This window comes from Lepisosteus platostomus, chromosome 7, assembly GCF_059453375.1.
Source record: "Lepisosteus platostomus isolate fLepPlt1 chromosome 7, fLepPlt1.hap1, whole genome shotgun sequence".
Classification (NCBI taxonomy): domain Eukaryota; kingdom Metazoa; phylum Chordata; class Actinopteri; order Semionotiformes; family Lepisosteidae; genus Lepisosteus; species Lepisosteus platostomus.
Window position 1 is genome coordinate 43,389,033 of NC_142617.1, and position 24,881 is coordinate 43,413,913.

General features: G+C 46.9%; 3 protein-coding genes across 4 annotated transcripts; 1 reads left to right on the top strand and 2 right to left on the bottom strand.

Moving 5' to 3' along the window:
- Positions 1–300: 300 nt before the first annotated feature.
- On the bottom strand, positions 301–4,751 carry LOC148658862 (green-sensitive opsin). Its single transcript, XM_088640566.1, has 5 exons — positions 4,109–4,751; positions 3,395–3,563; positions 3,143–3,308; positions 2,567–2,806; positions 301–2,155 (listed from the first exon to the last, which is right to left on the bottom strand). The coding sequence occupies exons 1-5, from the start codon at positions 4,467–4,469 to the stop codon at positions 2,024–2,026; spliced, it is 1,068 nt and encodes a 355-aa protein (XP_088496692.1). The 5' UTR covers positions 4,470–4,751; the 3' UTR covers positions 301–2,023.
- A 9,202-nt stretch (positions 4,752–13,953) lies between these two features.
- On the top strand, positions 13,954–17,476 carry oard1 (O-acyl-ADP-ribose deacylase 1). 2 transcript variants are annotated; one of them, XM_088640568.1, is made up of 5 exons: positions 13,954–14,135; positions 14,985–15,186; positions 15,898–15,956; positions 16,083–16,195; positions 16,464–17,476. In XM_088640568.1, the coding sequence occupies exons 1-5, from the start codon at positions 14,064–14,066 to the stop codon at positions 16,564–16,566; spliced, it is 549 nt and encodes a 182-aa protein (XP_088496694.1). In that variant the 5' UTR covers positions 13,954–14,063; the 3' UTR covers positions 16,567–17,476. The 2 variants fall into 2 exon arrangements, with proteins under 2 accessions (XP_088496694.1, XP_088496695.1); XM_088640569.1 differs by having other exon boundaries at positions 15,033–15,186.
- Positions 17,477–18,287: 811 nt separating this feature from the next.
- On the bottom strand, positions 18,288–24,881 carry LOC148658864 (C->U-editing enzyme APOBEC-2-like). The gene is made up of 3 exons (XM_088640567.1): positions 24,326–24,881; positions 20,576–21,114; positions 18,288–19,723 (listed from the first exon to the last, which is right to left on the bottom strand). Exons 1-2 carry the CDS (start codon positions 24,607–24,609, stop codon positions 20,586–20,588), a joined length of 813 nt encoding a protein of 270 aa, XP_088496693.1. The 5' UTR covers positions 24,610–24,881; the 3' UTR covers positions 18,288–19,723; positions 20,576–20,585.

Sequence of the window (24,881 nt, forward strand, 5' to 3'; positions counted from 1 at the left end):
AGTTTTTGGCTGGACTCTCTAGTCCACTGCAAGTCTGTAGTGAGGACTTGTGACCTCACTGACCCCCCCCTCCACATGAGCTGTCATGGGGCCTGTTCTTAGTGTTTTTTCTTCTTTTAGACAGGGGAGCCTTGTTGCCTCTGTCCCTTGTAAGACTAAATGACAGACCATGCAAATGAATGGAAAAACATTCTTTTTCACCATGGCCAGGACATACTGAGGCCCTGAAGGGGCCTTGCTTAACAGCAGAACCTTCTCACCCTCCCATCAGACACATTTTAATAAACAGACATCCCCAGGTTGTGATGCATGCATTTATTTACCTATTTACCTCTATCCTTTGATTTTACAAATTAACATGAAACAAGTTATTTATAAAATATATACAGCAATGGTGACATGGTCAAACCGAGGAATCATTCGCACAGTGACAAAAAACCCCAATAAAAACAAGAAAGAAGCAATAAACGGATATGCAGCCTGCAGAGCCGAAATGAAGCCTCTTGTACAGGCAACACCTAGAGACTTGGGAGACGAGTGAGTTTTAGTTTTTGATATACAGAATGAGCCTAGAGGACAGCCTAGAGCACTGCGACATCCCACAGTCCCATGTCACTAACAGCAGAAATACAAAACATCCCGAAAGTCACGTCAAGATTTCCCTTTCAATGTGTGTTGGCTTGCGCTCCGGCTCTCCCAGGTTTATGGGGGCTATTCGCAGTGCATGGAGCTCAATTGGGCTTTGCTTGGCTGAGCTTGGTGTCCCACTGGACCCAGGAGGAGAAGGCTCTACAGCTTCTGTCAGTGACCAGTCAGTCAGTCTCCAGATCCACAACATCAAAGCAAAGCCCAAGGGAGCACAGGAGTACCCTCACCACTGCCTTCACTTTCATTACCCCCTCATTTCTTTCCACAGATTTTCAAGTGTCCACCTAAAAGATACGTGTCAAGCATCTCAGAAAGTCCCTGCTCTGTAATCGACGAGTTGTTGTTTCAATAGACATCCCTCTCTTTTGGCTGCCTTCTGATGAGAATGAAACCAGCCGTGACCAAGATTCTCAGATCATGTTAAAAAAAAGTTCATTAACATCAACAGCTCTTTTTATTGGTATCAGCATTTGCATTTAGAACAGAATTTTTGATACCTCAGATCATTTTCTCAATATCAGAAATCCTGTACCTTCACAAGAAGATAACAGAGAAACACTGATATCTGAAATGTTCTATGGTTGACAGCCTATACATATATAATCATGGTCAAACACAGCAAAGTGCAGTAAAGCTCAGTGAAGTCAGTGTAGTACAGAGAAGTGTGGCCACTCAAGACATTACACCAAGTAAGTACTTCCAGGGCAGAAATGTGGGAAACCTGCAGAAACACTTTGCTGGTTTTCTGTGAGGAACTTCCATAAGGATGTCTAGAAGAAAAACCTCAAAACACCTGGAGTGGTGCTCTGTCCAGGAACATCAGAGCCAGGACATGAGCTGTGTGTCTGGCAGAGATGCACAGGGTTGCCTGCAGCAACATGACGTCATGCCTTGCCAATGGTGTTCTTGACTTTTCTTCTTTGTGTTGTTGATTGAACCTGTTCAGGAGACCCCCCTTTACTCCATATCATCCAGGATGCTAATTTTCCCAAAGCACATGTGGCTGTCAGGCTACTCACCAAACACGAAGAAAGCTGGTTACAAAAATGATGGTTTCTCCTTTGTAAAAAGCAAACCTGAACAGGGAGGAGCAAAGCTCTTTCAGACGAAGCTGTAGAATCGGTGGAGCTGGGCTGAGTGGGAGGACTAATAGAATGGATGGATGACAGGTGGGTTTCTTCGAAAGCAAAAAGATCATCACCTTTTCAAGCCTGCTGGTTTTATTGACAAATAAAAATATCCATATAAATATACATGTGTTTTTCTTTTTTTTTCCCCTTTTTGGTTGCAGTTCATGCAAATGAAAATGAGACAAATCGACAAGCCAGGAGGGGTGGGGTGGTGGGATGGGCTGGTGGGAGGGATGGAGCCAGGTCTAGGCCGGGGACACCTGACTGGAAGACACTGATGACACTTCTGTCTTGCTCTGGGATGCTGTGGAGGAGACTTCGTCGTCACCCAGGGGGTTCTTCCCGCAGCAGATGGTGGTGACCATGCAGTTCCGGAACTGTAGGGAAAGGGAGATGAGGGACAGCACAGCAGAGAGCAAGGGTTAATGAGACCGTAGCCTTATTAAAATTAAAGTTGTGTCCCCAAAACATTTATTGTACCTCCTGTGATATTTCACATAATCTACTGTTTTTTACTAAATTGTGTATTACGCTGATGCATTCCCAAACTTTGTTACACATACATGGCACCTGATCAATCAATCAATGGAATGAAATAAAAGCATTTGGACCATGGTTTTGTCAGTGGCACAGGCAGTAATAGTGTGCATAAAGGCAGGTGTATTTCAATAGAAAAGCACCAGTGGTTTTAGGTGTAGGGAAGGGGAATGGAATGTTTCATGCACACAGAGCAGCAGGGCTGAAGTGCCCCTCTGGCCCCCCAGCTGGTCAAAGCTGGTCTGAGGTACCTGTTTGTTGAGCAGCACGTAGATGATGGGGTTGTACAAGGAAGAGCTCTTGGAGAAGAAGGCGGGGACGGTCATGAAGGTGGCAGAAAAGTCGGCCCCCTGATTCAGGAAGATCCACAAGGCCACGCTGGCGTAGGGTACCCATGCCGTTAGGAAGCCAATCACCATGAGGATCACCATGCGCGTTACTTCCCGTTCTGCCTTCTGAGTCGTGGCTGACTCCTGCTGGGACGCTGCAGCCTGGAGGAGTGAAAAGTGTAGGCCAAGTCAGGGCCACACCTCCAGATGCAAGGGGGCGTGTCTCTGGAACCCTCAGTCCCACTCACTCTCAGTCTAGCCACCATACATTCACACAGAAGCTTTCCATTTCATCAGTATACTTATGCCATGTATAGAAATTGGTCAGCCTTACCCTCCCTTTGCCTTAAAAAAGGATTAGTAAACTTTAATGCAAACACAAACATGAAACCTGGCTGCTGTTTTTCTCTCTGGCTGAGATATCTTATTTCCTACAGATCCAGAACCTTTTGGTTACCCTCCCCCCATGAGCTGTGTTCCATGGGCCTCTATGCTTACCTCCTTGACTTTGCAAATGAGACGCCCATACGAGAAGAAGATGACAACGACAGGAATGAAGAAGTGCACAACAAACATGTAGATGACGTAGGAGGCATTGTTGTACTGGGGGTTCATAGTATAGTAATCAGGCCCACAGGAACACTGCATGCCTTCTGGAATGTACCTAGAAACAGAACCAGGTAACCTGAGTAAACATTACGCACACAGATGTGTTCTCCTTCATTGAGGTTCCCTGAGCTCAAGGCATACCTAGACCAGCCGATCAAGGGGGGTGCTGCACAGGAGAGTGCCATAACCCAGGTGAACATGATGCCTATGAAGGCGTGGGTGGAGGAGAAGCGGAAGTTGCCCATGGGCTTGCAGACCACAATGTACCTCTCAATGGCCAGGACCACCAGAGACCAGAGAGCCACCTCACCTAGACAGACAGAACAAAGAGGGTCATTGTGTTTAAAGGGCAGACTGGACCACATATAACCACTGCCACCACTTTCCAGCATCAGGGCAGGGATCATTGCTATAAACCTCATGTTTATAGAGCTGTAATCACTCTACCCAATGCTGTCTCTGAGCATCTGAATGGCACATGACAGATAGATAACACAGTACCACACATCCATCATCCTCTCGTCCAAGAAATGAGTATGATATCTGTCCTTGGCATGAAAAGGCAGTGGCGTGCAAAGAACATCAAGGGAAATTTATAATTTTATGAGGTGTGCAAAGATCATTAAGTTAACCTACAGTTATAGTACCAGATAATCCCCGTTATTAATACCCCCTTTTCTCATACAGTATACATGTGTGCACATGAAATCTCACTGTACATTTTATAACCACACCATTATTCTATAATTCTGCCTCTTAATGGAAATTCATATTCCTCTGATATTTCACATGAATAATTTATTCTTCTTTTAGGCTCCCCCTAAGGCATGACCTCCCTCTTCCACCCCTCCTCACCTCCTAGCGTGGCGAAGAAGCCCTCAATTGCACAGCCGATGGGGCCAAACACGAAGTAGCCGTTCATGGCTGAGTAGAAGGTGATGGTGAAGCCGAAGCACACCATGAAAAGCCCAGCCACCGCCAGGTTGACCAGGATGAAGTTGAGGGGCTGCCGGAGCTTCTTGTGCTTGAAGGTGACCAAGAGCGTCAGGCCGTTGATGGGGAAGCCCAGCATGATGAGCAGGAACATGTAGGCGCACAGCGTGGAGAACTTCCAGGGTGCCGCCAGGTAGTATTGGGGATACTCAAAGGGGTTACGCACCAACCCCGTTCGGTTGGAAAACGGTACATAGAAATTGTTACCCTCTGTGCCATTCATTTTTGAGGTGGTCGATCAATTTCTTTCTTGATCCCTATCTCGTTTCTGAGCAATCAATCGAGTAGAAATCTTCGAAGAATGAGGTAAAAAGTGGCCTGATCAGCAAGAAAACGCCACTCTCAGTAATGGGCGTGCAGATTTGGGATTCGATCAGAAAAGAAACCGAAAAGGGAAAAGCCTTGTCAGAGGCAGTACCGGCTGAAATTGATTGGTTCACGGCTGTGCTCCTGCTCCTCTCCTCCAGACCGGCGTGGTGCCTAGACCGTGTGCTGCCAAGGGTGCCATCCGTGGGTTTTATACCATTTTCAAGCAGCGCCACCAGGGATTTGACGCAATCCGAGGGGGGGAACGTGTCAAGGGGAAGGAGATTGAGAAGAACTGATGATTTAAGAAGCCCCTAATCAGCTAGCTGGCCCATACCTAAATTAAGACTCTAATTTTGCTTAAAGGGATTGCCGTGGGAGATTTGCAGGTTTAGGGAGAAATGGACAGCCTTGATCATGCAGCTGCTCAAGCACTGGAGGCACAGCTTCCTGGATGCCAGTACTTCCGCCCGGTGCCCCCAATCTCCAGCTCGTGATCCCCGTCGCTCGCCTGCGCCCGGAAACGTTGGCAAGGGTGACCTGTCTGCGAAAGCTCTTTTTCGTGACGTGCTGCTTTACGTAAGTATTTTATTTGAGTTCAACTGGCTATTGACCTTATTCTGGCACATCCTTGCAATTAAGATCTGGGTCAACGGCCTTGCCTAAGGACGTCTTCTCACAACTCTATCAATTCACTGCGAGGCACATTCCTCTAAAGCACACCCAGAGTCAAGCTGACCTGCTTCATTTCAGTCTTGCACATGCCACAGTCTCTGTAGGATATCTGGAGTAACTTGATTTCTGTTGAAGAAGATTTTGAGATCAAGAGAACTGAATGGACAGGTTACCATGGTGAAATTATTATTTAATTGGCTGATATTTTTATCCAAAGCAGCCTACATTTGTACCCACCTACACAGCTGGGTATCTCACTGGAGCAAGGACCTTGCTGAAGGGAACAGTAACAGTGTCCAACCCAGGATTTGTACTCACCTTGTATCTTACAGTTGCAAGTCCAGAGCAACTGCTACTCCCCTCTGCTGCTTCACATTGCAGAGCCCTTTCATGATTTTCTCGTGTCTCACACCCTTCCTATACTTGTCATGGTTTTATGTAGTTAGTATCATGCCATACCATCCTGCAATATTCTTTGGCTTTCTTTTATCAGGCTCTACTGTGTTTTTAATGTTTGTAGTTGACTGCCTCAGTACTTAGTACTTAGCAATTCTAAACTAATGTGCCACTGCTGTACAACAGCAGGTAATCCCACTGTACAGTGTGCTGTCGAAAATATAGTGATGCTAATTAGCCAGCATAGAGAGACCTCTTGGCTTGTGAGAGAATGGAAATTATAAGGTATTGTCCAAAGGTCATTTCTCCTCTCCGTCACAGGTTTGTTGGCAGCCTATTGAGTGCAGCTGAGAGTTAAAGAGGATGTCAGTGATCTGTGAGCTAAAGACACATGGTAGTGTCCTCTCATACAGACCAGAATAATCTCATACTCCTCCTTAGATGCCTTTAATGACACTCCCTGCAAGCTATCTCCTGCCCGAGTCCTGTTCATTATTCACTGCTGCAACTGCAAAGGTTTTTTATTGTTTAGGAAGGGAAGCTTTTCTGTCTTGAAGGCTGCAAGGTGTTTGAGGCATTTACAGGAAAAGGGGAGTGACCTGTGCTGTGGCACAAAATCTGTTCTCATCTTTCTGTCTCTGCTTCAGTCCTCCTAAAATCCCAAAGCAACGTTTATTTGTACTGTATGAATACATGCATGGATGTATTCATACAAAATCAATTTAATTTCAGACTGGAGCAAAACCTTGAAAGTCAATCCTTTAAATTAACAGCGACAAACTGATTCCCAGTCTCACGTGTCCAGAAGCCAATCAACTGTTTTCCCCTGTCCTCTAAAAGACACAAACCCTCAGCTTCCAAATCTCCCATCACTTACACACTTACGCAGGTTTTCCTTATTTAGCTAATAGCCTTGTGCGTCTGTTACAATCCTAATCGATCACATCCCAGCGACTGAGACCCCACACTGAACATTGCTGCCCATGCTGATAAACAGAGCAGGTCAAGAGACACGCTGGCCACAAGGAGCATATGCTCACACAGTGTTACTGAGTGACCTGCACTGTGTTTCCGCAGTCTCTGGTGCATACCATACTCATACCATGTGTTTGCTTTTGCCTGTCAATTTCATGGTTCTTTACACAAATGTACGATTAAAATAAACATCTTTAATAGCAACTCTACTGAGGCATTTTAATAAGAGAATTTTTTACCCATTTTTTAAAAGGACAAGTTGATCCAAGACAACTTTCAAGGAAGTTTAGGACTGGCATGCAGAGACTTTAACCTGAGCTTCAACAAAGCTAAACCAGCAGAGAGAGCTCTCCATCCTGCCTGTGAGGACTGTCCGTGTCTGAGGTCCTGCCAGAGGCCCGCACACTCAGGGACAGGGCAGTGCTGGATTGGAAGAACTTGGAACCAACCGAATCTCCGGCTCTTATCCGATTACCAGCCAAATACACACTAACAAGCTGTGAGTAAGAACCCGGAGCCAGCTCCTCTTAATCCACAATCCCTGCAAATGCCACACAGCTGATGGGATTGGCACCTCAGGGTGGAAATGGGGAACACTTCAGCCCCACTTCACCTTCTCTTCAAACCTCAAAAGAAGGGAAGCTGTGCTGTCAAACCCTATCCCATGGTGTCCACTGGTACCTGAGACCAGCCCAGGTGGCAGTTATACAGCCTAATTACTGAAACAAGCAATCAAATTGCCCACTCCTCTCTCTTTCGTATTCTCTTTCGCCTCTCAGCTGTTTAGCCAAAGTACCTGACAAGCTGGCGGTATCTTGTATCTCTTGTTCTGTGTTACCAGGGAACCGCACTTTCAGTCACATTCGTCTTTCAAGACCTCGAAGACATGTTAAACATGTTACAAAAATCAGGTTACAAACTAGAGGAGGCTATTTGGCCCATCTAGCCTGTTTGGTATTTAGTACCTAAGTGATCCTAGGACCTCATCCAGCTACTCCCTGAAAGAAACCTGGATATCGGCTTCAACAACATATCCTGGTAGCTTGTTCTTACTCCCACAATCCTTTGGGATAAGAAAAGGTAGGTAAAAGAGCTAATCTTAAAAATGAGAACAGAAGATCTTATGTTTTTTTATGGCTCTGTGAGGCTGGAACCTGAGGATGGTCTTTTGGAATAAAGAAATTCATGTCCAACATTATATTTCTATTGATTTTAGTTACATATTTTTAATATAAAGTGAATATTCAGAGAATATATTTATAAATGCAAGCTCCTCAGAAGGACAAGTAGACTGAAAATGGATTAATGTTTATGAACACTAATGTACATATTTTTGAAGCATACCAATTTGACTACCATTTAAGAAACGTTTCTATGGATTTCTATCAAATATCTACAGGAAACTGGCCAAATGAACTAAATCCAAATGGGATTGTTGGAGTGACTTTGTATGTCCAATTCACTGCAGAGGCTCCCCAGAAGACAAATTTCTCATCAGGAATAGTTTTCTTCCACCTAGGAGCCTGGAGTTAGTGTGTGAGACACTGACCTACTAATCAAGGCCATCTGCTCCAGTGAAGGTGTTTGTGTTTATCCTGTAATGGGATTGGGATGCGATCGGGATTGGGTTTGCTACTGTCCAAGAAAAAAGGTGGATCAGGAGGTGGGGGTTTGAGGAGGAAGTGTGCACAAACTCCCAGATCAGTTTATTGGAATTAGTCACCTAGCAATGGAATTAGGACACAAGAGCTGTGCGGTTCTTATTCCACTCATGTGGAAAGTGGAGCACATTAAGGACAGCCTGCAACAACAGAAACACACCTGTACCGGCCCCGCCCCACCTCTACCTGCAACAACAGAAACACACCTGTACCGGCCCCGCCCCACCTCTACCTGCAACAACAGAAACACACCTGTACCGGCCCCGCCCCACCTCTACCTGCAACAACAGAAACACACCTGTACCGGCCCCGCCCCACCTCTACCTGCAACAACAGAAACACACCTGTACCTGACCCGCCCCACCTCTACCTGCAACAACAGAAACACACCTGTACCGGCCCCGCCCCACCTCTACCTGCAACAACAGAAACACACCTGTACCTGACCCGCCCCACCTCTACCTGCAACAACAGAAACACACCTGTACCGGCCCCGCCCCACCTCTACCTGCAACAACAGAAACACACCTGTACCGGCCCCGCCCCACCTCTACCTGCAACAACAGAAACACACCTGTACCGGCCCCGCCCCACCTCTACCTGCAACAACAGAAACACACCTGTACCGGCCCCGCCCCACCTCTACCTGCAACAACAGAAACACACATGTACCGGCCCCGCCCCACCTCTACCTGCAACAACAGAAACACACCTGTACCGGCCCCGCCCCACCTCTACCTGCAACAACAGAAACACACCTGTACCGGCCCCGCCCCACCTCTACCTGCAACAACAGAAACACACCTGTACCGGCCCCGCCCCTCCTCTACCTGCAACAACAGAAACACACCTGTACCGGCCCCGCCCCACCTCTACCTGCAACAACAGAAACACACCTGTACCGGCCCCGCCCCACCTCTACCTGCAACAACAGAAACACACCTGTACCGGCCCCGCCCCACCTCTACCTGCAACAACAGAAACACACATGTACCGGCCCCGCCCCACCTCTACCTGCAACAACAGAAACACACCTGTACCGGCCCCGCCCCTCCTCTACCTGCAACAACAGAAACACACCTGTACCGGCCCCGCCCCTCCTCTACCTGCAACAACAGAAACACACCTGTACCGGCCTCGCCCCACCTCTACCTGCAACAACAGAAACACACCTGTACCGGCCCCGCCCCTCCTCTACCTGCAACAACAGAAACACACCTGTACCGGCCCCGCCCCACCTCTACCTGCAACAACAGAAACACACATGTACCGGCCCCGCCCCACCTCTACCTGCAACAACAGAAACACACCTGTACCGGCCCCGCCCCTCCTCTACCTGCAACAACAGAAACACACCTGTACCGGCCTCGCCCCACCTCTACCTGCAACAACAGAAACACACCTGTACCGGCCCCGCCCCACCTCTACCTGCAACAACAGAAACACACCTGTACCGGCCCCGCCCCACCTCTACCTGCAACAACAGAAACACACCTGTACCGGCCCCGCCCCACCTCTACCTGCAACAACAGAAACACACCTGTACCGGCCCCGCCCCTCCTCTACCTGCAACAACAGAAACACACCTGTACCGGCCCCGCCCCACCTCTACCTGCAACAACAGAAACACACCTGTACCGACCCCGCCCCTCCTCTACCTGCAACAACAGAAACACACAGCATTGATGCTCAAAATCGCAAGGTTTAGATATTTTTTGAACATGAAGTTTGCATAAAATATTAAATTGCACTAATCCAGATGTAGGCATCTGAGCGGTAGTTGTGAACATCAGACTGCACCAGCGCAGGGCAGAAGGAGATCACTCTCGACAGCCCCGTCACACAGTGGCACACAGCTGCCACTTCCCATTCCAATCAAAAGCAAGCCAGTCCATCAGCGCAGGTACACAAGACAGGGGTGTGGGCACAGGGACTCAGAATGGGGTAGACCCTAAAGACTACAGGCTTGATACAATTGTTTTTTTCTGGCTGCCCAGCTCTCTAAATGTTGCATGTCAAATCTGCAAGAATAGAACCAAGTTCTACTTTTTCCATCACACTTACTGAACGTTGCGATAGCCTCTCTTCACCTTTGCTGCACCTGGTGGAATAATCAGCTCTACTGATCTACTGTGTTGCCTTACTCTTCAGGTTGCATCAGGACTGCCAAGGGCCCTGACAACTGACATCGCCTTCTGCTGGACAGAGACAGTAACTACTTTAGCTGCAGTGCTTGCCTGCACAGCTCCTAAATTACATTATGTAAAATAGAAATATACCCACACTGTATCACACTTTCAAACAAGTTAAAAAGTTGGTTTCTGTCATAACATTTATAAATAACTTTCCTACATAAGATTCCTTTACTGAACTAGACCTTAATCACTGAAAAGCTTTTTGAGCTCTGTTAATTTGACCCAGAGCTGTAGCACTTGATTGTTGGGATGATTCATTCTGGGACAGGGATAGGCAAAAGGGTAACGTAAAAATGGATGAATGTCTTTGCACCCTGTGTACTGATTAATCAGCACTTTTGGTCAGAGGAAAAGGTCACTGAGACACTGTGAAATAAGAAAGAGATACTTTGAGGTCACCCAGCTTAAATGGATTTACTTGCTGATCCTAATAAACCACAAAAACCTAATAACTAAGTACACTTTATGAGGTTAGAGAATAAATTTATAGGTACAGTAAGATGAAAACTCCAGACAGCTGATCACAATTAGCTCTTAAATTCAACCTGAACAATCAGGTACCATTTAGTGCTGCTGAAATCTGACTGTGTCTCTGCTGCATTCCCTGCACTGCACCAGGCATTTCCTTGGCCACAGTGCCGAGTAGATCCTTTTCCCTATTACCTTTGCCATATCAGTGACAGCACCTCAGTCCTCAGGCTGACCCTTTGCTCAGAGCTCTTATGGGGCTTGTGTTACTGCAGAGCAGGGCTTGCTACAGGTGTCCTCGCCTTCTCCTCCATTAAGTTTTACCTTAAATTGTGCATTAAAGAGTCATGCTCACAGATTGTCTCCTCTAACTATTCTGTGCTCCGAGAACTCTGCAGACTGCAGCAGTCAGTCTTGTCTGTTTTCAGAGCCATTACAGAACACGCACACACGCACGCCAAGCAACCACTGGCAGTCTTGGCCAGAAGACACCAGTCAGAAAACACTAGACTTCCGAAAGAATCACAGCCACTCCTGCATGCTTTACAGGATGCTGGGGTTGAGTTTGGTTATGCACAGGGTTGTAGGTTGTGTTTTAGAGGTTTAGGGCTGGTGGGGGGGGGGGGGGGGGGGCAGAAGAAAATGAACACAATTTCAGAAGCCTGTGTAGAGACAGACAGCAAATACTGAAAGATCCTTGTAAGTGTACTGCTTGGGTAAAGAAGGACAAATATGACATGCATGGATTACGTAGAAAAGGCGAACGTGGGTGGTTTTGGAGATGTGTATATACAAATATACACAGAGGTGCTGGTGGTCAGGAGGCCTGGTTACCAAGAGGATCCTGGATCAAGCCCTAGACCCACCATGTGTCACCCTGGGAAAGTTAATGTCATCTTATGCAAGAATCAAAATTCTTCCAGGTTACTGTACAGGAACAGGTTTCATAACTCTCAAACGTAATGCTTTTGGTAAAAGCATTTGCCTAAAAGGTGAATAATATTGAATATTAGAATTAAAGTCATTGTGACCAATAGCGCTGTGTGATGACACCCTCCCAGGCAGGCTACACAGTGACAGCAAGGCCAAACCCTGCTCAGCTCATCACCTTTACTTCTGATCGCAGGGCGTCGGGGGATGATCAGATTGTTTGTGCTTATCCTATTGAGGGCTCATCCTGCATCTGCGGATTATCACAGCCACACAGATGCCTCTGCTGAGGAATTTGCTTCGAGAAGCTCTCAGAACAGAGTTTGGGAAGCACAGTGGATAGGTTCTTGTAGAGAGGAGAAACATTTCAGCACTCATGAACTGTGAATAGCAGTTCTACAGATTACAGAACCAGCTTTCAAATCAACAAATGCGGCTCAGATTCATGTGTACATTCCAGCCTGCCTTCTGCAAAGTTCACAGAACTTCCCTTTATGAATATAAATTGCTACAGGCTCTTAGCTCTTATCGTTGTATTCCTCTTGGAGAAGTCTGCACAGTCTTATAGTCAGGTTTAGGTTCCTCTTCTCTCATGGTTTCACTCAAATCTTTCATAAACTCCTTTTTCTTCACAGGAGTATGCTATCCAACTCTGCGTCACCCCGTCAAACGTTTCTTCGTTAATCACTTTATCTCAATTAGTGCCGTCTTCCAAGAACAGCACATGCTCTTCACAAGCCAGTCTTCATTTCTAACTATACTAGCTGATTCAGTTCTTGGTCTTTATTAATCACACCCTGCAGCCTGACATAAGTTCTCACACTCCCTGGACAAAGCCACAGCGGTCTGCTGTCAGTATTGCTCGGGAGTGCTCTGAACTCTAGCATTGCCCTCTAGACCGCTCTCTCAGCTGTTACCTCGCCAGGAGATGCCCTACTCTCACCTGCAGGCCTCTTGGGATAGCTGTCACTCAACCGCCCCCCCACCTTTGTTAGGCTGTTTGGTTAACAACCCTAATAGTGGGCAGCCTGTCTGTCTCCCAGTACAGCCTAAACTACTTTCTTAAGCTTCTCTCTCACTGAAACCCACAGACCTGTGGGCCAGATCACTGTCTCTTTCAAATCACACTCTCTTTCCTACCAAGCTGGAACTGCTACATAGACTGAACCCCTTTTTCCTCCTGGCCATTTCTGCACAGCTCTCTGTTAATCCAGTGGTATGTCCAGTTCCACGCAGAGCCTATCCTATCTGCTCCTGTCCCTCATGTGGAATCCCACTCCCTCTGCACAGCAATTATTCCAATCATTCAGGACAAGGTGTGTTTTCTTATTATCTGGCTTTTGTCTCACTTGGTGCCATCTCTGTCCCCCTAACAGTGCTGTTGTAAAACACGGGGTAGGGAAGCTTAAACGGACTCCCGCTGCAGTTTAATTATAGGTCACACTAGCCGCATCGAGTGAGGGTAAACGCAGAAGTATTCGATATTTCAAAAACGCCTGAAAAATCAAACATTTTGGGGAATCTTTTTTTTAATGTGTAGGTGATAAAACATCTTAATTTTCAAATTGCAGAGCAGTTCTGAATCCAGATTAGCCTATTCCCTGCTTCGAGTGTAAAAATCACTTATTCGATCACTTTGCGGTGACTGTGGATGAAAGGGAAACCAGAGTGACGAAAAGTTAAAGAAATGTTTTTATTATATTCCCAAATCGTAAAACAATACTCCTCAAACAGCAGCGAATTTCCCGTATTATTAAAAATTAGGTAATATTGATATAAAAATATAACATTGAAAATATTTAATGTTATACTATTTTCCTGTCTTAGTCCACAAAATAACTGCTGTGTAATTACATTGAATTGTATTCGTATTAAATTAGCTTTTATAAAATTCAGTTTTAGTCATACTTGATTTTAAATTAGCGAGTAAAGGGATATACTTTTAAAGTAATAAAAACCCAAATATCTGCGCTTTAAAAATCAGTATAAGATGAATACGTCCCAAACTACATTCTTCAAAAATGTAAATTGTCTCTAGAGTACGTGGCGTGTCTCAGTGAAAGCGTTCCGGCCTGAAATCTAAGGTAGGTCCATGAAGTTCCGAAAATGTCGGACATGTGGATGTAACGTAACTATATGCAGAATTATTTCAGCCTAACGTATGTGTACAACTCTATTGCTATTTTAGAAAAATGCGTCTAATTCACTAATATGTCTCACCTAAAGCCTGTAACAACGAAAAGACCAGAAGAACCAGAGGGTGCAGCTCTTGATGTCGGTAGCGTAAGTACTGTCTACTGTAAGTTTATATCTTGTGTTATTGTTGTTTTTATTCAGTTATGCAGTTTAAAGTATTTTTACGTTATACAGTATTATTCTCTGTTTCAGTTTGTAGATAAGTTTACGTTAATATTCATTTTCTTGTTTCTCATTGAGCGTAATGGATAAGGAAAGAGAGACCAGGGAAAGCGAAAGAGAATTAAGTTAGGTGGAAATATGACTGTTTAAAATACACTTAGAATATCCGACTGCGTCTGGTTCTCATCTTGCGTGCAGATTGTTCAACCATCACTCAGTGAAACCTGTAGTTGCATCTACAAACTGCCACTGTTGTTTAAACACCGTGCAATTTACCTGCATTTATTTTACTGAGGAATTATAGGTTTGCCGTTCGGGCTCAGTTTTATTTGAAACCCTGATGAACTATTGCAATAGTTTTGAGTTAAGCCCAGTATTATAGAAAGAGCTCTGCCGCTTTAAAAAAACAGACTAAACGGGAGGCTGATAAACAACACAGAAAGTAGTGCTGTACTGAATAACTTGCCTTGTTTATTATACAGGACCTGACACAGATGAATATGCACTATGGGTGATTCCTAAACCACAGGCTTCCCCACTGGCTCCAGGACAGAAGTGTTTGGGGGCAACGACTTTTGTCTTGAACTGCTTGAGGCTTTGTCCTGAAGCTTACCCTGTCTTTCTGAGAACCACTGAGGCTAAAATTAGATATTTCTAAAATTAGAACATTCCCTGGTGGGTTGGGGGTTGGGGTAGTGTGAGGTGTTCGTTTTTAGTTTTCAGGCTTCTATGCTCACACATTTGTCTGTTCTTACTATTGTGATCCTGGCATAGGGCCTGGAAAGAGGAACAGCCTCAGACAGACTGCTGCGTTCCCCACAGGGGGGCGCTCTGCGGTATGTCCGGGGTGACCTGTTCAGCTGCCCCGAGGAAGAGTCCCTGGCACACTGCATCAGCGAGGACTGCCGCATGGGCGCCGGCATCGCTGTGCTCTTCAAGAAGCGCTTCAGCAGTGTGGAGGAGCTGAAGGCCCAGCGTGAGTGTGGGGAGAGCGGGCCCCGGCTGGCGGCTCCTGCCAGGGCAAAAATGTTGCAGTCCTTCAGCAGATGGTGTCACTAAACGAAAATGTGGAATCTAAAAAGTGAACTGTTGCTCCAATAGCTGCTGTATCATGTACTACCAGCAGGATCTTGGCTTTTCATGTCTTTGTTTTTGCACAAAGAGTTGTGGGAGTCTGGAAAAAGCTACTTAACCATATTTTTTAACCTGGTACCCTGATTCCTTTAAAGGAACATCTGGATGAGATTCTCAGACTGCTTAACTACTAGCTACCATACAAACTAGATGGTTCTTATGTCTCCTCTGGAGAACAGAGCACAAGGAGGGTCAGTGATTTGGAGCATCAGTGGCAGAGCTGAGGTTTGAACCAGCTAGTGTGAAATGACCTCTAGAGATGTTAGCTTAAGATATTTCTTGTTTTGGGACACAGATGTCCAGCAGTATTCCAGAATTTCACTGCAGAGCTAAGGATTGCAATGTCTCTAAAATGAAACAAGCAAGAAAATTGAAGAATTGGGGTGTCTGGTGTGGGAGGAGGTGTCTGATGTGCTGGGGGAGCTCTGGGAGTGGAGTGGAGGGGAGGGTCTGGTGTGGTGGGGGGGCCCTGGGAGTGGAGGGGAGGGTCTAGTATGCTGGTGGGGCTCATGTGAAGGGGTCTGTGTCCTGATAGCCTGATCTTTCCACACAGAGAAGAAGACAGGTGAGTGTGCAGTGCTGAAGAAAGGGCAGCGATTTATCTATTATCTGGTAAGCAGTATTTTCACTGATTAGGGCAGGCTAAACCATCTTTACTGTTGGTAAAGCCATTTTTTATTCTGTCCCCCTCCCTCCTATGCTTACGTCTTCCTTGCCCTTCCTCTTCTTCTGTCCCAGGTAACAAAGAAGAAGGCCAGTCAGAAACCCACCTATGACAGCCTGCGGAAGAGCCTAGAGGCCATGAAGCAGCACTGCCTGGAGAACAGGGTCACACGGCTGTCCATCCCCCGGTACGCAGTGTCCTTGTCCATAAGTGTTGTGTGTATGAGAGTCTTGCTTTGCACTGTGGACAGTCAAACTCTCTGAGACTGTGGCATTAGTGATTGTCCTGCCATATTATTCTGCTGTAACTGGAGTGTGTGAATTGCAGTGCTTACTCTCACCACCAATATCCGGAATCACTGGATAGCATCTCCCCAGCTGCCGGTCTTTCTGGGAGGCCCTCTGTCCTTGCAAACACATGGCACCTACTGAGAAATGTTCCTTTTCTCCCTTTAGAATTGGCTGCGGTCTGGATGGCCTGGACTGGAGTAAAGTGTCTGTGATGATTGAAGAGGTGTTCCACAGCACTGATATTCGCATCACTGTCTATACCCTCTGAGCCCACTGGAGGGCAGTGCTGTGCTGATCAAAGGGCAGTACAAGGCATGACCTGATGGCCCAGGGTTTTGGTCTCAGCTTTGACTTTGGCCAGTTATGTGTCAGGACAACTGATTTAGTGTGTCTGCTGGTAAATGACAACAGTTTCTTGTGTTACAGAGAACAACTTTGTACGTTTCTAAAACATTTTTTGAACAGAGCAGAAATATTAATCACCAAACAGGTGTGTTGTTTATTTTTACTTGTTTCGGAGTTAATGGCATGTTGATGGAGGGCTAATTTGCCTAACAGCCTGACACATCTGGATTACGTACAGCCAGAAACATGGTTTCATCTCTGGTTTGTGTTTTGAATCAGGAGCAGGGTTCTATGATCTTTGATGGGGTCGTGTTGCTTAACAAAACAATGCCCTGATACATTGGTGCTGGAGGCTCTCACCTCAGGCCTGTCCTGCTCCCTGACCTTTTGAAATTGACGTTTGAGTTTTTTGTCTGATGTTTCCTGAATGGCTTTACAACAGTGTATTGTGGTGTCCCCAGAAAGCGTGATTCTGCAGGTTCACTGTCTAGTGTTACCATAGCCCCTTGGCCTGAGCCTGTCTGTGGGTGCACAAAGCTGCTGTATTTCTATCTCATGTCTCATGTCTCAGTCATGGATTGCAGTGTCTGTACTTTTTTATTCAAAACAAAAAGGTGAAAGTGTCTTCAGTGTTAGCTGATCAATAACTCTCCCATTATTTGTGGTGTAGGGGAGGGGCCAAGCTGTACTGAATAGATTATTCTTCTTTAAAAAAAACCAAACTATTGCTTTTTTGGCAAGATGCTTGATGTTGGTTTGAAGATTAGTTTTCAAAGTTGCTAAATACTGAAAAAAGTCTGAAACTGTGTAAATAAAAGTCCCTTCAGTAAGAAGGTTCCTGTGTTTTTTTTTAACTAATGTTCAGGAATAGCAGACAACTTGCCTGGTGTCTTTTGCATACTAACACTGTGAGCTCTGTTGGTTATGGCTCGTCTTTCTGTCTAAAAGCAGAGGCAGCAGCACCAGTTCGGCAGACTTCCGCTACGTTTTCTAGGTGCACTTGGTCAATGAGCAGAGATGTGGGAGTCATATTACTCCTCCAGATTGGTCAACTGAGGAATCGAATAGTTTAGTGATTCAAAGCTCATCTGTAGCACATGAACAACTAGATTCCTTGGCAGCCTAATAAAAAGACAGATGTGATCTCGTTCACAGTTGGCGCTTGTGTTAAAATGTACAGAGACTCTGCCCCTGGCAGGAGCCAGGGACTGGAGTATAGCTGGGTTGAGTGGTAAAAGTACCCGAGGGAGCTGAGCTATAGGACCTCAGTCACACAGATAATGTAGTTGTGTGTTAAAATACTGTCCACTTAAAACATGCGAGCAATGCTCCTGTTTATTAGTGCAGCACCACGTTCAGTCTGGCACCTGTGAGCTCAGCTGGAACAATTCCTTTGTGCCTTCAAAGACTACAGCTGACAACGCTGTTAGAGATGCTTAGACTGTCCAAATCTAAAACCTAGCAGAGAAGCGTACAGCTTACACTTAAGAACCAGGTTCAGTGCTGGCCACACTGTTTGGGTTAAAGTCCAGAACTGTCAGTTCAGTTTTCAGATGCAAAGATCCCATTTTCCATTACTGCACGTGGGTGTGAGTGTAATTTACAGCACTATGGATCCATTCAATAAAAAAAGCATTAGCTGTATGAAGAGAATTTGCAATACAATTTTTAATATTTCAATAGGATTATTTCTAATGCACGGTGACTTCTAAAGTTTTAAGCTGAATTAGTACTGTATTAAGGTAAAAAAAGGAAAAGCTGCAGTTTAGTACACAGCACAGAGCAAACAAAAAAACTGAGACATTACTGAACACCTGCACTGCAATATTCCTCAGTTAAACCTCCACTAGCAGATCCCACTAAGATACAGTAGTGCAACACAAGCCATTAAGAATGAAGAGAGTCTCAGTCTTCCTGTCATTTCAGACTCATTCACTTTCTCTCAAGGAGGAAGAATTCTAGTGAGCAGAGAAGAAGGATGTTTCACTCTCAGTAAGTCCAGTACAGTCCTCCTGGGCACGAAATTCCACTCACTGCCTGCAGAACAGGACTGTCAATTTCAGCGGCATAAAGGGACCACACATTTCCTTCTATAAAGAAGGAAGGTTCTGTAGTCCTTCATATTTTTATAAAACCTGTAAATTACTAATAAAAAATACTTTGAAGGTTAAAAGAAAACTAAGCCTGTTAAAATATGTCTGTGTTTGAACATCTCTCTTATAAATTTGCACGCTTTCCAGGCTGAAGGGCCAGTGCGTTGCAGTGTGCAGAATGTTAGGACTTAAAATCTCAAGGTCCTGGGCTCCACCCCAGTGCAGTAACTGGATGACAAAAAATAGGAGCAAGAAATGATTCCACAGGAATTCCAGGAGAGCGGAATGCTACTGTCTGTTCACTATGGGTCACACTCTGACAGTGTTGGGATGCACTGTGCTGTGACATTTGCAGATCAGAGATGCCTAATAAAGATCTATAATTATAATAATAATAATAATTGCTTACACTTATATAGCGCTTTTCTGGACACTCAAAGCGCTTTACACATAATGGGGACTCCCCTCCACCATCACTATAGAGCTTCTCTGTCATCCACTGGTCTTAAAAAGCCTCTGTAGAGTGTTGTTCTATAAGAGGAGCTCTGATACCTGGAGGAAGTCCAGCAAGGGTCAACAAAAAGCCATGTCTGTCGATCCTTAGTTCACCCACCTAGCATGCACTGCTTCAGCAGAGGGCAATAGCAATATTAAGAAGGATAAGCAAGTAGCTGCTTTTTGAAACACAGCCAGTAGGTGTCGCTTTGGGAGGCAGACAATGTGTGCTCATCAAAGACAAATGTTAAAAAAATCAAAGAGAAGCTAACATTCTGCCTGACCCCGGATATCAGAAAAAATGTGTTTTGGGGGCGAGGGGGGTATTTCAGTCAGTCCCACGAAAAAGCAAGTGCTCCTGTGACTGACAAGATCGGGGAGAGACGTGTATTTGCTCTGGTTTTGCATCGCAGGCGGGACACTGTGGAATGAGAGCTGTCAGCGAGCTGTATTCTGGGCTCAGCTTGTGATGGCAGGTTGCATTCCTAAGCCCTGGAGGAGAGAGGGGGACAGAGAGATTCTAGTTATAGTATGGCATGACTTCTAACAAACTCTCTAGATGAAAAGCTGCACTTAAGCCACTAACAAAAAATCAAAAGAGAACGCTTGCCCTGCAGGAAACCTGTCTTTTCCTGCAGGAACTCCACTGCCCACGCTGAGTGGTGCCTGCTCCTGTGTGCTAAACATAGACCGTGAGTGTATTTATAAGAAGAGTTTGAGCTGGGGTTTCACATCAGCGTAATTCAGCACCTCTCTGGGTTCCTGCAGGGGGAGGGGTGTTCAGGAGGGCTGATTGGGTGCACGACTAAGTTTCACACAGGGGGGTGAGGTCAAGCACAAAACACTAGAGGTGGATCAAAATTCACTGTCCCATACATCACAAAGCTCTCTCCCTGGGAGCAAGGGAATTTTATTTTAATTGTAAAGCACCATGATTCCAGTCCCCCAGCCTCCCGAATCCCTCTCCCTTCATGACAAAAAACCTGTTTAGAAAGAAAGAAACTGACTTCCTTTCTCCCGTAAGAGGCACTGGCCTGTGGGGGACCTCCGAACCCGGAGCACAGGAGCTGCCAAGAGTCCAAACCCCAGTGAGCTGCCTGAACCTCAGGTGACCTCTGAACTTATGGAGTGATACCCTGGATTCAGATCAGCGTCTGAGACCCAGCACAGTCCTGATCCGCACAGCTCCCGACCTCTAGACAGGTACTGACCCACACGGGCACACTCCGAGAGTGGCCCCCAACGCAGGGCTCTTGAGAGGCCAGGCCAGGGGCGGGGCAGCGCTGGCACAGGCCCTACACGCACCCCGGCCTGTTCCCGAGTCAGACGGAACGGGCTGCTCACCTGCTGGCAGTCAGTGCAGGATCTCGGCCAGCCGCTCCTGGTAGTACTCGCAGTTCTCCTGCATGTCCTCCCAGGGCACGAAGGCCTGCTCCTCGGTGTCCACGAAGGTGTCCCAGACGTAGCTGAAGTCGGTCGGCTTCATGATGCGCACCTTGCAGCCGGCCGCCTGCAGCAGCCGCAGGCCCTCCTGCACCTCGGGCTCCTCCCATTGGAAGAGCCGGGCGGCCATCAGCGTGAGGCGCAGGGTCTTCCGCGCCCGCAGGATGTCCGCCAGCTTGGCGGCGCAGGCGGTGCAGGGGCTGGAGGAGACGTACCAGGTGACCTGGTAGCGCACCTGGGGGTCGTACTCAGGCAGGACGGCCCTGAAGAAGGCCTCCTCGGCGTGGGCGGACACATGCTCGTCCTCCAGGTACCCCCGCAGGCCCTCCCCCTCCCGGCCCTGCACGTCCACCAGGTAGCACAGGAAGGTCTTGTTGCGGCCGGAGGAGTACTCCACATTCTTGAACTGGAACTTGAAGAAGAAAGGGCTGATCCGCTCCCTGCGGGCCGAGAGCGAGAGAGCCGGTGTCAGCCCAAAGACGAGCCACCTGACGGCCACCCCAGTGTGCGCATTAGGTCACACCCCTCCCCTTTTCAGGGCTATTCTGCACCTGAAGCTATTGATCTTTCTTAGCTTTGAAAAGGAGAGGCAAAGAAGCCATTTCTTCTATGTCTTTGAATCTTCATGAAACAACCAATTTTAGTACAGTTAAAAAAAAACAATATTGAAGCCTGACCTTTAAGAGTCTTCTTGTGGAGGGACTTATGCCAACAAAGCCAGGTGGTCTTGTGTCAGGTAGTTAACCGATTTGGCCCATGGGATGTGTGGGCCTTGTGTCCCAGTGTGAGGTTGCCAGTGCTCTTTAAAGGACATGGCTATTCTCTCGTTCTATTTTACACCGTGATAAACAGCTGTAAAGGTTACTTCTCTGGGAGGTAAAGGCCCAGTGTGTTTCTTGGGGCCGTTGGCATGGGAACGCTGGCAGAGTGGAGGGGCTCCTTCAGATAGGAGCGCTGGAATGGAGAGGCCTGGCGACTCCAGGCTAAATTGGGCTGGGAATGCAACCTGTTTATATTTAGCTCACTGACCAAGTGTTCCCTCTCCATGGGAGCAATTGTTTCCCTTTGTTGTGACACCAAAGACATTCTGCACATTTCCTCAGGCCTGGCTACAGTAGAGGAGTCCCCCTCAGAACCTGTTCCCTCTGGGCATGTCTGACTCAGTTCTCCCAGGAAATCACAGATCCCCTTGTGTTTTGGCAGAACAAAACATTAGAGGTGGCCCAAAATTCACTGTCCCACACATCACAAAGCTCTCCCTGGGAGCAAGGGAATTTTATGTAAATTGTAAAGCACTCTGCCACAGACTTGTCTGTGACTTCCACCATGATTCCAGTCCCCCAGCCTCCCAAATCCCTCTTCATGACAAAAACCTGTTTATAAAGAAAGAAACCGACCTCCGAACCCGGAGCACAGGAGCTGCCAAGAGTCCAAACCCCAGTGACCTGCCTGTACCTCAGAAAAACAACTCTGCTGTGCTAAAGGGGCTCAGCGACTCTGCTGGCCTGCTGTGTTACACTTCATGTGTAACTTTCTGAAACGCTGAGCTGAAGTGCCAGTAGTACTGGAAGTGGGTTGAAGTGACCGTTGCCCAGCCTGCAGAGAGATTGCTGCCAGAGCTCAGAGCACCTCAGCTGGGGTGGATGAAGAGTTTACTGGGTTACAGAGGGGGAGGAGCTGGGGAGGCCTGTCACTAACACTGGGCCGGTGGGCAGATTGGATTCCCCCTTTGCCGACCTCAGGACAGGAGGGCAAGAGGAACTGTCCTTGGAATGTCTTTCTGCTGACTAACGCCCACAGAAACGGCAGCCATGTTTTCGTTGTGTCTAGCAACCAGACCTGGGCACGCCAGTGTTTGCTAAACACATCCCGATCCAGCTCACCTACAGCTTCACCAGCAGCACAGAGAAAAACTCAAAGTGTTTGAAGAACAGAATTCTAACTTCTGGCCAGGGCCTCTTGTTCTGCAGAGTAAATAACAAGCACATGGCCTTTCACCTGTCTAAGGAGAGAGTCAAAGTGAAAGACAGACCCTTATCGAAGGGTGGCAACATAATCGTGAATAATCAAATCAGCTTAAGCATCCTTTACAAACAGAGGGTGACTAAGAAAGCCAAAAGCATCAGGGAGCGTGTGTCTCACCCCCTCCATTGTGAATTCACACTTCTCCCATCTGGGAGATGCCTCTGTGCCCCCAGGTGTAAAACCAACAGACTCAGGAAATCTTTCGTCCCCACTGCAATCACACTCTTAATGCAAAGTAACTACCTTGTCTCTTGTCTCTTGTTTCTTTGTCCTGTAACACTGCTGTATTCTCTTCCCTTTTGATAATGTGTATTGTGTTTGACTGTGCTGTAAAACAAATTTCCCCTAGGGGACAATAAAACTTGAAATTGAAATTATCAGTGTGATGAGTGTTTTGCCTCAGGGCTTCCTGCACAGAATGTCCCTCAGGGCCTCAGGAGGGGACCCCAAAATGGCAAGATTATAATTAAAAAAAGGGGAGCCCTGATATGCAGTACAAGACCCTCTGAGCCTGCTGTAGCAATCAAGCATTCGCTCACCTCAAATTTCCATACTGCTCTGAAACAGAGTGGTGTTGAATTATAAATGAAGCATTACACCTGTGCTACACCTAGAGCTGTTGTTTATCCCACAGGACAGCAGTAACAAACTTTTTTTTACAAAATCCATTTGTACTTGCTCATGCTTGTTTTGCTGCTGGTTGGTTTTCCTGCTATTCTAAATACAATAAAATGAATAAATCCTGTATCACACCTAGTTAGCAGTGACTCTCCTGAAACAATCTTCACGCTGGCCTGACCGATGGTAGGAACAGTGCACACTGAGGTGAGGATTAATCTCCAGTATTCAACACAGCAAGGGAGCAATGCTTTTCTGTTTCATGCAACGCCATCCTGACTTGAAGTGCCCTAGTAAACAGTATTATATAGACATGGTACTCATGAGTTGTTCATGCCCCTGAGGGTTTCTCAAACATCCCAACAGCAGCCCTGTTCCTCTCTACTGTTGAAACTACTTTATGAACTGCCAGTCTTGGGTCCTGACCAGCCTGATCACTCTCTTGGGCAGATAACTGTTTATACTGATACGTTATCACTGCTGCCAGCACTGCAATTGTCATGACTGCGGGTCATAGTCATTATCACCGACATCTTTCAATGTTTGTAATGCTCGCAATGAACAGGTGTGTGTTTCAGCGCTGCTATATTAGACTGGTTACTCAGATCCTCCAGGGACTGTCTGTCTCCTCCTGCCAGCTCAGAGTTTCCACATTGCCAGACCAGGCTCATGCACTCTGTGCCACTCTACCCAGAGGCTCTCTGGGAGTGTCGGCACACAACCCTCACCCAGCCCCAAGCACCCTCACCCTGCCTCCGGACAGGCTTTTCAGTTACAGCATCCCAAAATAAGCAGACCCAGTAGCACTGACCTCCAACTAATCAAACTCACGTTAGAGGCACAAACGTAGAGGTAACAGCCCAAGCCTGGACGGGTCAGAGGTAGAAACTCATCCTGAACCATTCAGGCACACGGGTCAGAGGTAGGAGCCCACCTGGGTCAGGCATGTAAGTCAGAGGTAGAAGCCCGGCCCAGACGGGTCAGGAGCACAAATCAAGCACAGCTCACCCTTCAATGATCTCGAATGGCGGCAGCTCCATGGGCTCAGGCTTCACCTCCCCGTTCTCCGCATTCGCCGCCTCTCCCTCTTTCCCCTCCTCCTTTTTGTCATTTTTCTTCTCCTCCTTCTTGTCATTTTTCTTCTCCTCCTTCTTCTCCTCCTTTTTCTCTTTCTTCTCTTTCTCCTCCTTTTTCTCTTTCTTCTCTTTCTCATCCTTTTTCTCTTTCTTCTCTTTCTTCTCCTTCTTCTCCGGGGCTCTGGAGCTGACCTTGGCCTCCTTCCTGTCCGCCATGGTGAAGGAACGGGGGCAGCAGGGCGTCACGACCGGGGACGAGAAAGAGGAAAGTAGACAAAGACGGGAGCAGAGGCAGAGAGGGGAGAGTGGCAGAGAGAGAGCGCGGACAGGGGAATAGTGACGGCGATCGGCCTCTCTCACAGCTGCTTCTCCATATCTCTGCAGCGCTATAAAAAGCCAGCACGCAGACCACGGGGGGCAGGGGTGTGCAGGGTGGGGGCTGGGTCCCGGGACTTGTACTGGGCAGCTGAAACTGGGCCCCCAATCCG

Coding starts and splice junctions, on each gene's coding strand:
- LOC148658864 (XM_088640567.1), bottom strand. CDS start 24,609: ATGGCGGACAGGAAGGAGGCCAAGGTCAGCTCCAGAGCCCCGGAGAAG. Junction 21,115..24,325: donor CCATTCGAGATCATTGAAGG/GTGAGCTGTGCT, acceptor CTCGGCCCGCAG/GGAGCGGATCAGCCCTTTCT.
- LOC148658862 (XM_088640566.1), bottom strand. CDS start 4,469: ATGAATGGCACAGAGGGTAACAATTTCTATGTACCGTTTTCCAACCGA. Junction 3,309..3,394: donor CCCTTGATCGGCTGGTCTAG/GTATGCCTTGAG, acceptor TTCTGTTTCTAG/GTACATTCCAGAAGGCATGC. Junction 2,156..2,566: donor ACGTGCTGCTCAACAAACAG/GTACCTCAGACC, acceptor CTTTCCCTACAG/TTCCGGAACTGCATGGTCAC.
- oard1 (XM_088640568.1), top strand. CDS start 14,064: ATGTCTCACCTAAAGCCTGTAACAACGAAAAGACCAGAAGAACCAGAG. Junction 14,136..14,984: donor CAGCTCTTGATGTCGGTAGC/GTAAGTACTGTC, acceptor ATCCTGGCATAG/GGCCTGGAAAGAGGAACAGC. Junction 16,196..16,463: donor ACACGGCTGTCCATCCCCCG/GTACGCAGTGTC, acceptor TTCTCCCTTTAG/AATTGGCTGCGGTCTGGATG.